This window comes from Plecotus auritus (genome assembly GCF_963455305.1).
Source record: "Plecotus auritus genome assembly, chromosome: 2".
NCBI classification, from domain to species: domain Eukaryota; kingdom Metazoa; phylum Chordata; class Mammalia; order Chiroptera; family Vespertilionidae; genus Plecotus; species Plecotus auritus.
The window spans coordinates 160,030,890-160,043,974 of record NC_137771.1 but is presented as its reverse complement, the minus strand read 5'-3'; the positions used below and the strand labels follow the sequence as shown (position 1 = coordinate 160,043,974).

Genomic DNA, 13,085 nt, shown 5'->3' with positions numbered 1-13,085 from the left:
TTTCTCTGAGTTCTGTCCTTGGCTCTGTTTTCTCATCTTGCATGTTACCCTGAATGAGCCCTTTGCTTCTAGGGTTTTAAATGTCAATTTAATATTAATGTCTCCAAATTTGTACTCTGGAACATTTAATGCTCACTAAACATATGCATATGAATAACTACCTTGTATTTAATTCATTAATTTGCATTTCCTTCACATGTGTGATGTGCCAGATACTGCAGGATATTGCAATGAGCATGTATACAGCTACTGGCCTTATGGAAGGTACAAAGCTAAAACTCTGTAATCTCTCTTAACTCTGCCCAACCTGTTCTTCCTCCTAATAGTCTTCATCTCAGCTGAGAATATCACTAATCCACTTAGCACTTCCAAGAGAAAACTTTGAGCTATCCAGTGTTTCATCTCCTTTAGTCTCCACATTCAATATATTCTACAAGTCCTGTCTTGTCTATGTTTAAAATATTTCTTGAATTTATCTTCTCCTTTCTGTTTCTACTTCCAAAGCCTTGGTTAGTCTCCATCACCTGTAGCTCGATTTTCAATAACCACATAACTACGCTTCCAGTCTCTTCCCCTTTCGTCCATCCTCCATCCAGTTACCAAAATAGTCTTTTTCATTTTGCCCTTTGGTTTATAATACTGCAAGTACTCCTTATTCCCCAGACTCTAAGGCAGCCGTGGGCAAACTACGGCCCGCGGGCCGGATCCGGCTGTTCTATCTGGTTCTCTTGCTCTCCGCTCCGCTCCTTTACTTTGAATTTATATTAGTTCACACAAACACTCCATCAATGCTTTTGTTCCGGCCCTCCGGTCCAGTTTAAGAACCCATTGTGGCCCTCGAGTCAAAAAGTTTGCCCACCCCTGCTCTAAGGTCTAGAGAATAAAGTCCCAGATCCTTAGCATGACATATGAAGTCCTTAACTATCTGATCATTGCTTCTCTCTCTGGCAAAGCATTCCTTTCTTCTCTCCTCTGAGCCCTTAAACTTTTTGTTCAGTAATTTTGAACTACATGTTTCTCACAATCAATCCTACTTTTATATGTATCTATTCATTTTTACAGGCTGTTTTGAATACTCCTGACCACCTTGTATTCTTGGGGATCAACTGTCACCTTATCAAGGAAGCGTTCCTTTATCCCTTTGCACTCCACATCATTGTCTCCCAGACAGAATATACCACTTTCTACTCTAAACAATTTCTTCATCTTTGGTATAGAACTGCATTTATTATATTGTATTTTCACAATGTATTTACATGTATGTCTCTCCTAATAAACTGTTCATGAGAACTAGGTCTATGTCTTATGCACTTAGTTTTTTAAAAATTATTTTATATATATATATATATATATATATATATATATATATATATATCTCCTATCTAATAAAAGAGTAATATGCAAATTGACTGTACCTCCGCTACACCCACAGGCCACTCCCACCAGCCAATCAGGAGCGAATATGCAAATAAACCCAACCAAGATGGCTACGGCCACAGAGAGCAGGAGGGAGGCTTGGGTTTCCCCGGCGATGGAGGAAGCCAAGCTTTCCGCACACCCTGGCCAGCCCAGGTCTCCGCTTAAGGCTACAAAGTTTCAATGATAGAAGATACATAAATCCCAACAGAAATGGCTGCCACCACGGAGCAAGCACAAGGCTTGGCTCTGCTCCAGGCTACAAAGTTTCAATCGTAGAAGATAAATAAACCCTAGATACCAAGGCCTCCACTTGGGCCCCTTGGCAGGGGAGTGGTTAGGGGGTGATCAGGCTGGCAGGCAGAAGCAGTTAGGGGCAATCAGGAAGGCAGGCAGGCGAGCAGTTGGGAGCCAGCAGTCCTGGATTGTGAGAGGGATGTCCGACTGCCCGTTTAGGCCCGATCCCACCAGGATCGGGCCTAAACGGGCAGTCGGACATCCCTCGAGGGGTCCCAGATTGGAGAGGGTGCAGGCTGGGCTGAGGGACAACTCCTCTGGTGCACGAATTTCGTGCACCAGGCCTCTAGTGTGTGTGTGTGTGTGTGTGTGTGTGTGTGTGTGTGTGTGTGTATCCTATCTAATAAAGAGGGAATATGCTAATTAACCATCACTCCGTCACAAAGATGGCTGCACCCACAGCTGAGGCCAAGTTCCCATAAGGAGCCTTAACGAGCAATCAGCAGGGACCTGAGGCTACACCAGCCGTGGGCAAACTATGGCCCGCGGGCCGGATCTGGCCCGTTCGGCTGTTCTATCCGGCCCGCGGAGCCGAAAGAGCGGAGGGTTCTCTTGCTCTCCCCTCCGCTCCTTTACTTTGAATTTATATTAGTTCACACAAACACTCCATCCATGCTTTTGTTCCGGCCCTCCGGTTCAGTTTAAGAACCCATTGTGGCCCTCAAGTCAAAAAGTTTGCCCACCCCTAGGCTACACCCTCCCCTGCCCCATGGGGCTTGACAGGGGACCTCGGACCATGTCCTCCACCCGGCAGGGCTTGACAGGGGCTAGGGGACCTCAGGCCAGGCCCCCCAGCAGGTGCGGCTTGACAGGGGACTTCAGGCTGTGCCCCCCACCCCAGTACTGAGCCAAGGGACCTGAGGCTGCACCCCCCTGCCTAGCAGGGCTTGACAGGGGACCTCAAGGTGCACCTTCAGTGCTGGGTCGGGGGAACTCAGGCCGCACCCCCCACCCAGGGGGGACCTGAGGCTGCACCCCCCTGCTGATGGGGCTTGACAGGGGACCTGAGGCTGCGCTCCCCCCCACCTGGCGGGGCTTGACGGGGGACCTCAGGCCATGCCCCAACCCAGCAGGGCTTGACAGGGGATCTCAGGCCATCTCCCACACCTGGCGGGGCTTGACGGGGGACCTCAAGGCACGCCCCCCCCACCCCGGTCTGGGCTGGGGGACCTCAGGCCACGCCCCCTGTCCTGGTGCCAGGCCAGGGGACCTAAGGCTATGTTCCCTGCCCAGCGGGGCTTGACAAGGGTGGGACTAGCCAGGTCTGGATCTATCCCAATGAGGGGTGGGGGCCCGCCGGGTCTGGGTCTCACACAATTTTGAGGCACATGTGGGTGGGCAGAGACTTAACTCTGGGTCCCATGGTGTGCCCCAGACTCTGACAGGAGGAAGGTTTTCATATACATTTTACTAATTTTCTTTCATCTCTGACACTTCTATTATAGAGAAAGGGCAAATAGCAATATTAAATTATTTCCTCTAACTAATCCCCTTTTAATGTACACGAATTTCGTGCACTGGGCCACTAGTATATATATATTATTGTTGATAGTATTACAGATGTCCCACTCCTCCCAGCATCTATCCAGTTCTTCACCACCCTATTGCCTGTGTCCATGGGCTATGCCAGGGGAGGGCAAACTTTTTGACTCGAGGGCCACAATGGGTTCTTAAACTGGACCGGAGGGCCGGAACAAAAGCATGGATGGAGTGTTTGTGTGAACTAATATAAATTCAAAGTAAAGGAGCGGAGGGGAGAGCAAGAGAACTGGATAGAACAGCTGGATCCGGCCCACGGGCCGTAGTTTGCCCACGGCTGGGCTATGCAAACAAGTACATAAGTGCTCTGCACTTTGAACCCTGCTTATACTTAGCCTAGGGCCTGGCAGATAAATGCTAACTGAAATAGAGACTTAAGACACATCAGACTTCTCAAGCAGACCATTAAAGGTCATGGTGTCATAAACTTATGTGTCCTCAGTAAGTCGTGAAAGGTTCTCAATATAGTTTTGTGGAATTAAAGTAAGTTTAAATACAAATTCTTACATTAAAAAATAGATTTCTTGAGCACATATTTATCAAAGCTAATAATCTGTATTGTTACACTGATGCAGTAATTAAGATGGTACATGAAAAATGCCAAGTGACCAAACAAATATATCCTCCATACTGCTACAGGCCCAGATGTACTGGCTGATTAAAGCAATGTTATGATCTGTTCTGTAAAGGGCTGGATCCTGTTCTTGACTGACCCAAACTTCACTAAGCATAAAAAATGTTTCTTGCTAAAGAATTAAAGGTTAAAAAAATCAATTTAAACATTCTTCATCATTCACATGAAGCCACGTACTTGAAAGGGTATTATCCCCATTTTACCCACAAGGAAACAAAAAACAGAAGAATGTGTAATTAGATGTAAGTGCTCCATACATATTACAAGTCTTAACTTACCTTCATTGGCTGAATATTTTACCAATAGGATGCGACTTGAGCTTAAAGCAATAAATATGGTCCCTAGCAAGAATGTATACATTGTTGACAAGGAGCATAACATGGGATGACCACAGCACTTGCTTTCCATTTCACTGTTTTCTAATTGCCTTAAAAAGAAGAATAAATTCATGAGCAACCCAACTGGCAGGTTAAGGATAATGCAAATACCATTGAAGTGTGAGGGACAGAAAATAAATTTTCATGGGTAACCCTACTGGCTATGGCTATTATCAAATCGAAGAAAGCTGAAGTGTACAAGAGAAACTATGGAGAAAGCAAATGAAAATGATAAAAATTTGATAGAGGGGTAACTCTAGAGACAGAAAAGGCAAGAACCACATTAGAAGTGCTGCCAAAGGTAGCAAGCGAGTAATTGACACTTGGGGACTGCAGAATTCTACAGAAAAGCAATTCTTTAACTTCCATTTTTATTAGCAACTTTGCTCTAGAAGATGAGAATTTCAGATTTGTATTTCTCTCCTTTGTTGCAGATCTTCCTTAGGAGGAAAAAGAGCTTGCTTGGAAAGATTTCATTACACTACTGTTAACTTATACTGAACTCATTATGGAAGTAAGAAAGAACTTAGAAATCAATGACTCTACGGCCCTCCTTTTGTTAAGGGCAGAAATAGAATACTGGGGATTAGCTACAATTATAAGAAATATTAATCATGCTGTTAACTGAGATGGTTCTGTTCTGATTAGAGAAACACATTCTAGCCTGGCTGAGAGTTGTGCTCCCTGGGACATGGGAGCTAACATCGGAATGCAGTTCATCCTCCTTTTCCAAGATCTGCCTATCATTATGGAAAGATTTACAACCTCTTGGCTGAAACAATCTAGTCCCCAAGGCACCCGCCCTTTGCAACCCCCCAGCCCTTATTGCCTGTAGAGTGTAACCATAATACCTTGCCCACTTTCCCATGCCTGTAATTCTTACTTTCCCACGTAATCTTTTCCCTTCTACCCAACATAAGCAGCTGGTTTATGGGGAGTGTCAGAGCAGATTTTTGCGGAAGACCTGCTACTCTCCCATACTGCCAGCGTTATTAGGAAAAAAACGCTCATATATGATTCAATCCTATCTCTGCTTAAGTGGCTCAGGTAGTGACAGGCAGCCCGGACCCCTTGGTTATCTGGTTACACTTTCATATGTTGAGGACACTAAACGCCAGGGCGGGTACTTGTACAAAGCCTCCCCGTGTAGGGATGGCGCACTGGGGGATTGGTGAGCTATGGGTTTGAAACGCCACCGGTGACAGCTCGACTGGACAATGTCCAGAGGCCAAACAGACACCTCTCCCACAAGAGGACAGCAGATTTTTCTGCAGGGCCAGGGAAAAACCTCTCGTCACACCTGCGCAGTAGGGATCTCTTCTGCCGCGCCCACCCCTCATCCGCACGCGCACTGCTCGGCCTTGTCACCTCAGTTCCTCCCTCGAAGAGCTTCCAGGGGAAGAGCTCACATCCTAAAGCTGAATCAGCTCAGCAGCAGCAGCTTTTAGGATCCATATGCGGGGAACCTAAGGGAGGGAAAGAGAGGCGAAAAAGCCTCTACCCCAGAACCTCCTATTACGAAACAAAAAGCACAATAAGGACCCAACGGGGAGAGAGCGGACCTGGCGCCCATTGCGCAGGCGCGCTCAGTGTTACGCTTCCGGAGGGCGGGGAGAAGCGACCTGATTCCGCCCCAGCGCGGCCTTTCTCGCGTCACGTGTCCCGAGAGTCCTGCGTCACGTGAGGCCTAGGTGGAGGCGAAGCTACGGCGAGAGAGTGAGAAAAGGAAGGGGAAGCCGGAAGGGGCGCGAATGAAGCCAAGGGAAGAGGAGAGTTCCTGAGGGCAGGGGTGCGCGTGCGCCCGCTCTTCCCCACCCCAACACACCCCTCGGCCCTGCCGCCCTCCCTCGAGGCCAGGTGACAGCCGGGCCCGGTCCGCCACTCGCTGCCTGGGGCGCAGGGGTGCGCGCCCCGTTCGCGCGCCGCGCCAGCCGCCCCTCCCCCACGTCCCGTCCGTCCCGTCGCGTCCCGTCCCCTCGGGTGCCGTCGGCCGCGTGCCAATGCACGTCGGTGGCCGCGGGGACATTTTCTGACTCCTGGTCCCTGTCCCGGCTGCCCTTCCCACCCCGTCGCGGGGCCGGCCGCTACCCCGGCCCCAGGATGCAGAATGTGATTAACACAGTGAAGGGAAAGGCACTGGAAGTGGCTGAGTACCTGACCCCGGTCCTCAAGGTAAGCCGGGCCGGGCTTGCCAGGGGCTGTCAGGTACACGCTCAACTCTGCAGGCGCCGAGGACCGGGCTCCGGGGGAGTCACCGTGCTCTCCGCCCGGGAAAGGTGTAGGAAGGTGGGACACCGGAAAAGGTGCATCCCCCACCTGTGGTCCTCGCAGCTGTTTTCTAGGGCTTTCCGGCTCTTCGGGTAAACTTGGAGCGACGCTCTGTGCATACTCGTGTCGCCCTTCACCCGTCAGAACTCAGCGCGTCGGGGTACGTCGGGTTGCGAGGTAGTCCGAAGCCAAGTATATTTGAGAACGTTAAACCCAGCATCGGTAGTCTTTAGAACTTTTTAAACAAAGATTTTGCTTATCTTTAAAAAAAAAATGAAATCTATACTTGGTACTAAAATGACACATGTCACTTTTTCTCTAAGTGTAAATCTTTTGTATGATTAAGAGTTTGAAATAACCAGTGGTGATTGAGAACCCAACCTGTTAGATTTCAAAGGAACGAGGTGAATTTGCAGCATCATCGGTACCATTGAACCCAGCTAACAGGCGAAACCTCCCTTTCCCAAGTTTTTAAAGAAGCTGAAATTCGTTGATAATCTTGGACTTCAGTGATAATAAGGAGCAGCTTTGCCCCTCCTCGATCTATAACTGATTTTCCATTGGCAGTGCATCATTTTTAAAGTAAAAATTGTGACACATTAGCTATTACAGGAGAGACTGATGGTTTTCTTATTTTCAAAGGTACATTTCTAGAAGTGTATTCAAGTTTTTATTATATAATTATTTTAGAGTAAAGTTTGTTATTGCAACTTTATTTTTCCTTTCTGAAAAGAGCAATTATAGTGGCTGAATAGCGAGTTCTTGTTTAATGTTTTTTTTTTAAGCTTTCATCTAAAATTTTACAAATCTTGGTGTGGGGATGAAGTATCCATGGAAATGGTTCTCTTTATTCAGGAAGCTATTCTGGTACACTAAGAAGAATAGTGGACAGCTTTACTTTGCTCCTTTCCCATGGCAAAGAGAAATGTTCTATATTCTTTTTATATTTGTTTCTGAGACTGATTTTAAAATGATACTTAGACCAAGTTAAAAAAAAAAAGTCAGAAAAGTTTATAAATGAGAATTTCAACTCCTGCTATGCTTATATTTGTTTACTGTGAAACCCATCTTAATTGAGATTATTCAGTCAATTTGAATTTGAAAACCATCGTGACAGTTGAATCATGATTATTTTGCATATTATGTCATCTTTTCAGAAAACTGTCTACCTAGGACATAGGTATACAGCATTTAAATAATACATGATTGTTACAACTTTTTAGTTTCAGGGAGAGAGGTGTAAAAGAAAAAGACCTTCTAAATTAAATATAAAACTGCTATTTTGTTGGCCAGTTGTATTTTATTGATCTTATAACATAGAATTGTGTTTTAGGAAATCATTTTACTCGTCAGGAAGTGTTAGCTTATCAGTATGTATTTTTAGTAATAAAGAAAGCAGAATTAATGGCCCTCTCTTTGCCCCTCCCTGTGCAAACTTGTTGGTTTACAGAGAAAATACTTATGGTTTCCTACCAGACATAGGAAAGCAAGGGGGAAAAAAAACACTAAATTCCTGGGAAGGAAAGAATTATTTTTCCTAGTAGGTAAAAATTAAGAAAAACCATGGTTTGAAAGACATAAGTACAGTAAAAGCCAAAGTCTACAGTGGTCTTCAAGCCTTGGTAGAAGGCCCCTATCGACTTATCTCCTACTCTATCCTTTGCTCACTTTTGCTTAAGCCAGTCTGACCTATTTTTGTTACTCCATCAAGCCCTCTCTTGCCTCAGATTTGCATTTGCTCTTCCCTCTGCCTGAAATGCTCTTCACCCAGACAGCCTGTGGCTGGTTCCTTTCCTAAGGTCTCTCTCTGTTCAGTAGTTACCTATCAGTGAAGTCTTTGTTCGCTGACCATCTCTGACCTCTCCTTACACCCCTCTCTTTACAGCCTGGACCAGTCCATTTTCCTATCTGCCTCATTTTTCTTCATGGTATTCATTACCATTTGGCTTTTGTCTCTCCACTAGAGAGTTTAAAGTTCTTATGAGGACAGGGATGAGTTTGCTCTATTTTATTTACTCCTATACCCCCATTAACTCAAATAGTGCGCATAGTTATTCAGTTAATATTTGTTGAATTAATAATGTTCATAAATGAATCTTTGCATTTCTTCAGACTCTACCACAAAATCTTACATATAATTTAAAAACTTAGAAATATTTGGTAGATAACATCCTTGCTTTAGCAAAGAGAATATTGCATTAGTACCTTGGAGATGAAAATAATGGGAAAGTATTAAATGACTTACAACTTAATAGGTTTGGTTTCTAATATTATTCCATTTAAATGAAATGTTGGCTGAATTGTGGGATGTCTAAACATCTTTAAGACATTTTCACTGTTCTGTAAAATAAAGATATTTGTGATTTCCCCAAATTATTGTTTTGAAATTATTTTCATGTCAGTTTTCTCCACTAGACATATATATATATATATATATATATATATTCCTTGAGGTCGGGTACCAGTGATATATTCTTTTTTTGTAAGTGCTCCATTGCCTAAAAGACTGCCAGGCAAACAGTTGCACAAAAACATTTTTAATTTGAAAGGGAAAGTAGTATAATACTGTTATTCTTTTTGCTCACTTTAGGAATCAAAGTTTAAGGAAACAGGTGTTATCACCCCAGAAGAGGTGAGTGTTGAAGATATTCTGAAGCTCTGATATTTTACAATTATATTAAATTGGGTGGCTTTTTTACTATTAAGAAAAAAATATTTAACTTTAATTTAGATTTGAGTAAAAGTTTATTCTGTTGACTGTATTAGCTTTTTTATAGGGTTTTCTGCTTCCCATAGAAATGCAACTTCCCTCTTGATTTGCCACTTCTCATATTTCTCTGTGGTTCCTCTTTATTTGGAAGTGAGGGTGGAAGAGGGAACAGAAAAGATTCCTGTCCTCACTTACCCTTCACTCATATTTGTGCTGTATTGAGCAGTGGACTCTGAGGCCTTTGTTGTCGTGCCTTTGTCTAACCAGTGGTCGGCAAACTCATTAGTCAACAGAGCCAAATATCAACAGTACAACGTTTGAAATTTCTTTTGAGAGCCAAATTTTTTAAACTTAAACTATATAGGTAGGTATATTGTTATTAACTTAATTAGGGTATGTGGTATTTTGTGGAAGAGCCACATTCAAGGGGCCAAAGAGCCGCATGTGGCTCGCGAGCCGCGGTTTGCCAACCACTGGTCTAACCAAACATGAGTTTTCATGACTTTCCATTTGGAAACTTTGGTTCACTGCTTGGATATTAAGTTTTTTCGCAGTATTTAGCTTAAACATTTTATTTCTACATATTTAACGAGGATTTTTTTCTCACATTCTTTCACTTTTTCTCCCAACCAAGTAATATTAACTCTGCTTAATGCTGAAACTGATGGCTGTTTTATAGGCCTGTGGAGTTTTATTGAACTTTTAATGAAGAATTATGTTCGAAGGAGTCATTTTACTTGCTCACCAAATCTATATAATAAAAGTGTTCTCTTTCCTTTAGGCAGTTATTTTGTCATCCTTAGTGGAATGAATACTGACCTAAAAGTCCTTTTAGACTCCAGTTTTATGAATGGTTATGATTGCATCAGACTTATTTTTTAATCTTAATAAATGGCAAAGAATTTATTAAAAGTACCACTAATTGGCAATAGAACTTAATCATTGTTTTGAGAGAAACTTTTTGAAATAAACCTTGTTTTATGATTGGCTAGTGCTGTAAATTGCAAGATCTCAAGCTAGAGAATTAACTGATCTTTCAGTTTTCAATTGGGATGGAATTTCTTCAGTGCCAAATCCTTGTGAGTTATAAGGATGATGATCTTTTATCTAAAATTGTCTTTATTTTTAGTGAAGACACATAGTGGTGTGGAAAGAAACTAGGAGATCTGCCTTCCAGACCAATTTCTCTAATTTCTCCTATTCTGACTCGGACAAATCAATTAAGCTAACCAGGCACAGGCTTCTTGTTTCCTTATTTATAAAATGAGGGGTCATGGCTAGACATTTTCTGATGGACCCATTCTGCCTTAGGCATCATGAGTTCAATATCTTGGATGCCAAATAAAACTAAAGTTTTGATGTTAAGGATCTTAATGTTCTTGTCCAACAAAGGTGTAATGTAGACAAGACTCTTGAAACTAAGTATCTGAAGTCAAGAGCAGAGATGAAAGTATGCTATTCTTTTTGGGCTCTTTGGTTTTATCTCCTCTATGTAAAGATGAATGACTAATTACTAAATAGATGAGTTAGAGATCCATATCATTAGTTATTAGATAGAGTTAAGCTATTTTAAAATAGCTACTAATCCTAGATTGAATAACTGTTGCACTTAATTGTATCATGAAGTGGGTAATACTAGATGTACTGGTTAATAATAGCAGATTTTGTAATCAAAGAAAACAGTAATTTCAAGAGAAACATCAGAAGTGCTTTATTCAAAATAATGTCCACGATAGCTACACATTTCTCCATCTTTCAGGTAATTTGTGGTTACCATCCCAATAGAACTTTTCTTCTATTGGTTTGAGGCAAACCATTCAGAGACCCAATTTTCCACTTCTTTGTATGTTTTGAAGTGCTGCTCAGAAACTGTGTGTGCCATTGATCAGAACAAGTGGTAATCTGCAGGAGCAAGGTCTGGTGAATACAGCGGGCAGGTTAATACTTCCCAGGCAAGATCTTTTAATGTGTCTTTAACTGGTTTTGAAGTGTGTGATGGTGCATCATCATGAAGCAAAATTACTTTACCGTGTCTTATGGAACATTCTGGTTGTGGTTCAAATTGATTATTTGTTGTCGGTAGTGATCAGTATAATGGTTTCACCTGGTTTTAGAAGCTCATAATTTTTTTGCAAGTTGTTTTTAAGTTTGACACGCATCTTCATCCAATAATGCTTGTAATTGTTGGTCTTCAAACTTTTTCGGTTGACCTAGACGTTCTTTGTCTTTCACATTGAAATCATCACTTTTAAAAATTTTAAACCAGCGTACACAAGTATCTTGAGATGGAGCATGTTCACCATAAGCTTCCCAAAGTATTCAGCAACAATTTTCTTCAAAATAAAGTAATGAGTTATAACTTCCCACAAATGCTCTTTTTTTGGCACAAAATTCGACATTTTTAAGTGTAAAAATATCTATGATGTTAACACCTGCAGCAAATTTGACATATTAAGTTTTGAAGATTGTTGTCAATACAACAAAATAGCATACATATCAGATTGCCTATATATCAACATATGTGTAACTCCATCTATTGAAAAAAGTCTGGCCCTGACTGGTTTGGCTCAGTGGATAGAGCGTCGGCCTGCGGACTGAGAGGTCCCAGGTTCGATTCTGGTCAAGGGCATGTACCTTGGTTGCAGGCATATTTCCAGTAGGGGGTGTGGTGTGCAGGAGGCAGCTGGTCGATGTTTCTCTCTCATCGATGTTTCTGACTCTCTATCCCTCTCCCTTCCTCTCTGTAAAAAATCAATAAAATATATTTTAAAAAAAAGAAAGAAAAAAGTCCGCATTATTAACCGGTACACCTAGTAAATTTTTTCCTTTTAAAAAAAATACAAAGCATAACTAGCCCAGGTGGGTCCCAACCACATAATGCTGAATTGGGATAGAGCACAATTATAGGGTTGTGTTAAATTAGAATGACTCTAGAGGAGGAAAATGAGAAGACATACTTTGTTTTAGATAAATACTATACTGAGTTTTTTGTTTTCTCTTACTATTTCTAGGCTTCTGGCTGTCAGCCTCCAGATATCTTTTTGTTTTCATTGAGAGGTCTGGAAGTCTTGTGTTTAAAAGAGGGTCAGGCATTATCCAATATAGTATTGTTTATTAAAAATACTTTATTGTACAACATGTGTATGACTTGATTGAATATAGTAATAAAGAGCAGCTTCAAAAATAAAGTTGCTCATCAAATCGTTAATACTGATTCAATCTTTTTGGGAGTTATTCAGTGTTATATAATGTTTAGTCACTAAAAAAGCTACTGGAGAAAATGTTGAAAATTTAGAAGTTTGAGTTTTTGTCTTACATTTTATTTCACTTGAACATATGAAACATTTAATAATGGCCATTGCTAGTGAGGGCAAATGTACATATGTATTAATTATCAGTACAATTCTGTGTTCTTTTATAGTTTTCCTTACCTTCTAGTGTTTATGTTATTTTTTTAATAGATGCTACCGGAGTTACCATGGAATAAAATTATTAGAGTCTTGTGACATCAAGGCAGTATCATTAAAGAAGTTTTTAAATTTTTTTTTTTTTTAATATATTTTATTGATTTTTTACAGAGAGGAAGAGAGAGGGATAGAAAGTTAGAAACATCGATGAGAGAGAGACATCGATCAGCTGCCTCTTGCACGCCCCCCACTGGGGATGTGCCCGCAACCCAGGTACATGCCCTTGACTGGAATCGAACCTGGGACCCTTCAGTCCACAGGCCGATGCTCTATCCACTGAGCCAAACGAGTTAGGGCAAGTTTTTAAATTTTTTAATTCTTTGTTTTGCTTGCATTTTGTTAAGTTAATACTCTTTTGATGGTGCTAAATTAGTTTC

General features: G+C 42.0%; 2 protein-coding genes across 11 annotated transcripts in view; one reads left to right on the top strand and one right to left on the bottom strand.

Annotated features, from left to right (window-relative positions):
* SLC35A5 (solute carrier family 35 member A5) overlaps positions 1 to 5,872 on the bottom strand; it is a 31,760-nt gene extending 25,888 nt beyond the window's left edge. For 4 of the 8 annotated variants that reach the window (XR_013960028.1, XM_080657689.1, XM_080657692.1 and 1 more), the window contains exons 1-2: positions 5,564 to 5,859; positions 4,165 to 4,313 (exon numbers count right to left, since the gene is read on the bottom strand). Coding sequence is in view for 6 of the 8 variants with exons in the window: in XM_080657689.1 (XP_080513815.1) it covers positions 4,165 to 4,294 (130 nt within the window). In the remaining 2 variants the exon portion in view is untranslated. Of the gene's footprint in view, positions 1 to 4,164; positions 4,314 to 5,563 lie in introns of all 8 variants that reach the window. The other 4 variants (XM_080657693.1, XM_080657695.1, XM_080657690.1 and 1 more) reach the window with 3 other exon arrangements.
* Positions 5,873 to 5,929: 57 nt separating this feature from the next.
* Positions 5,930 to 13,085, top strand: part of ATG3 (autophagy related 3) — a 28,019-nt gene continuing 20,863 nt past the window's right edge. The window contains exons 1-2 of one of the 3 annotated variants that reach the window (XM_080657687.1): positions 5,930 to 6,691; positions 9,122 to 9,163. Coding sequence is in view for 1 of the 3 variants with exons in the window: in XM_080657686.1 (XP_080513812.1) it covers positions 6,364 to 6,435; positions 9,122 to 9,163 (114 nt within the window). In the remaining 2 variants the exon portion in view is untranslated. The remainder of the gene's footprint in view (positions 6,692 to 9,121; positions 9,164 to 13,085) is intronic. The other 2 variants (XM_080657688.1, XM_080657686.1) reach the window with 2 other exon arrangements.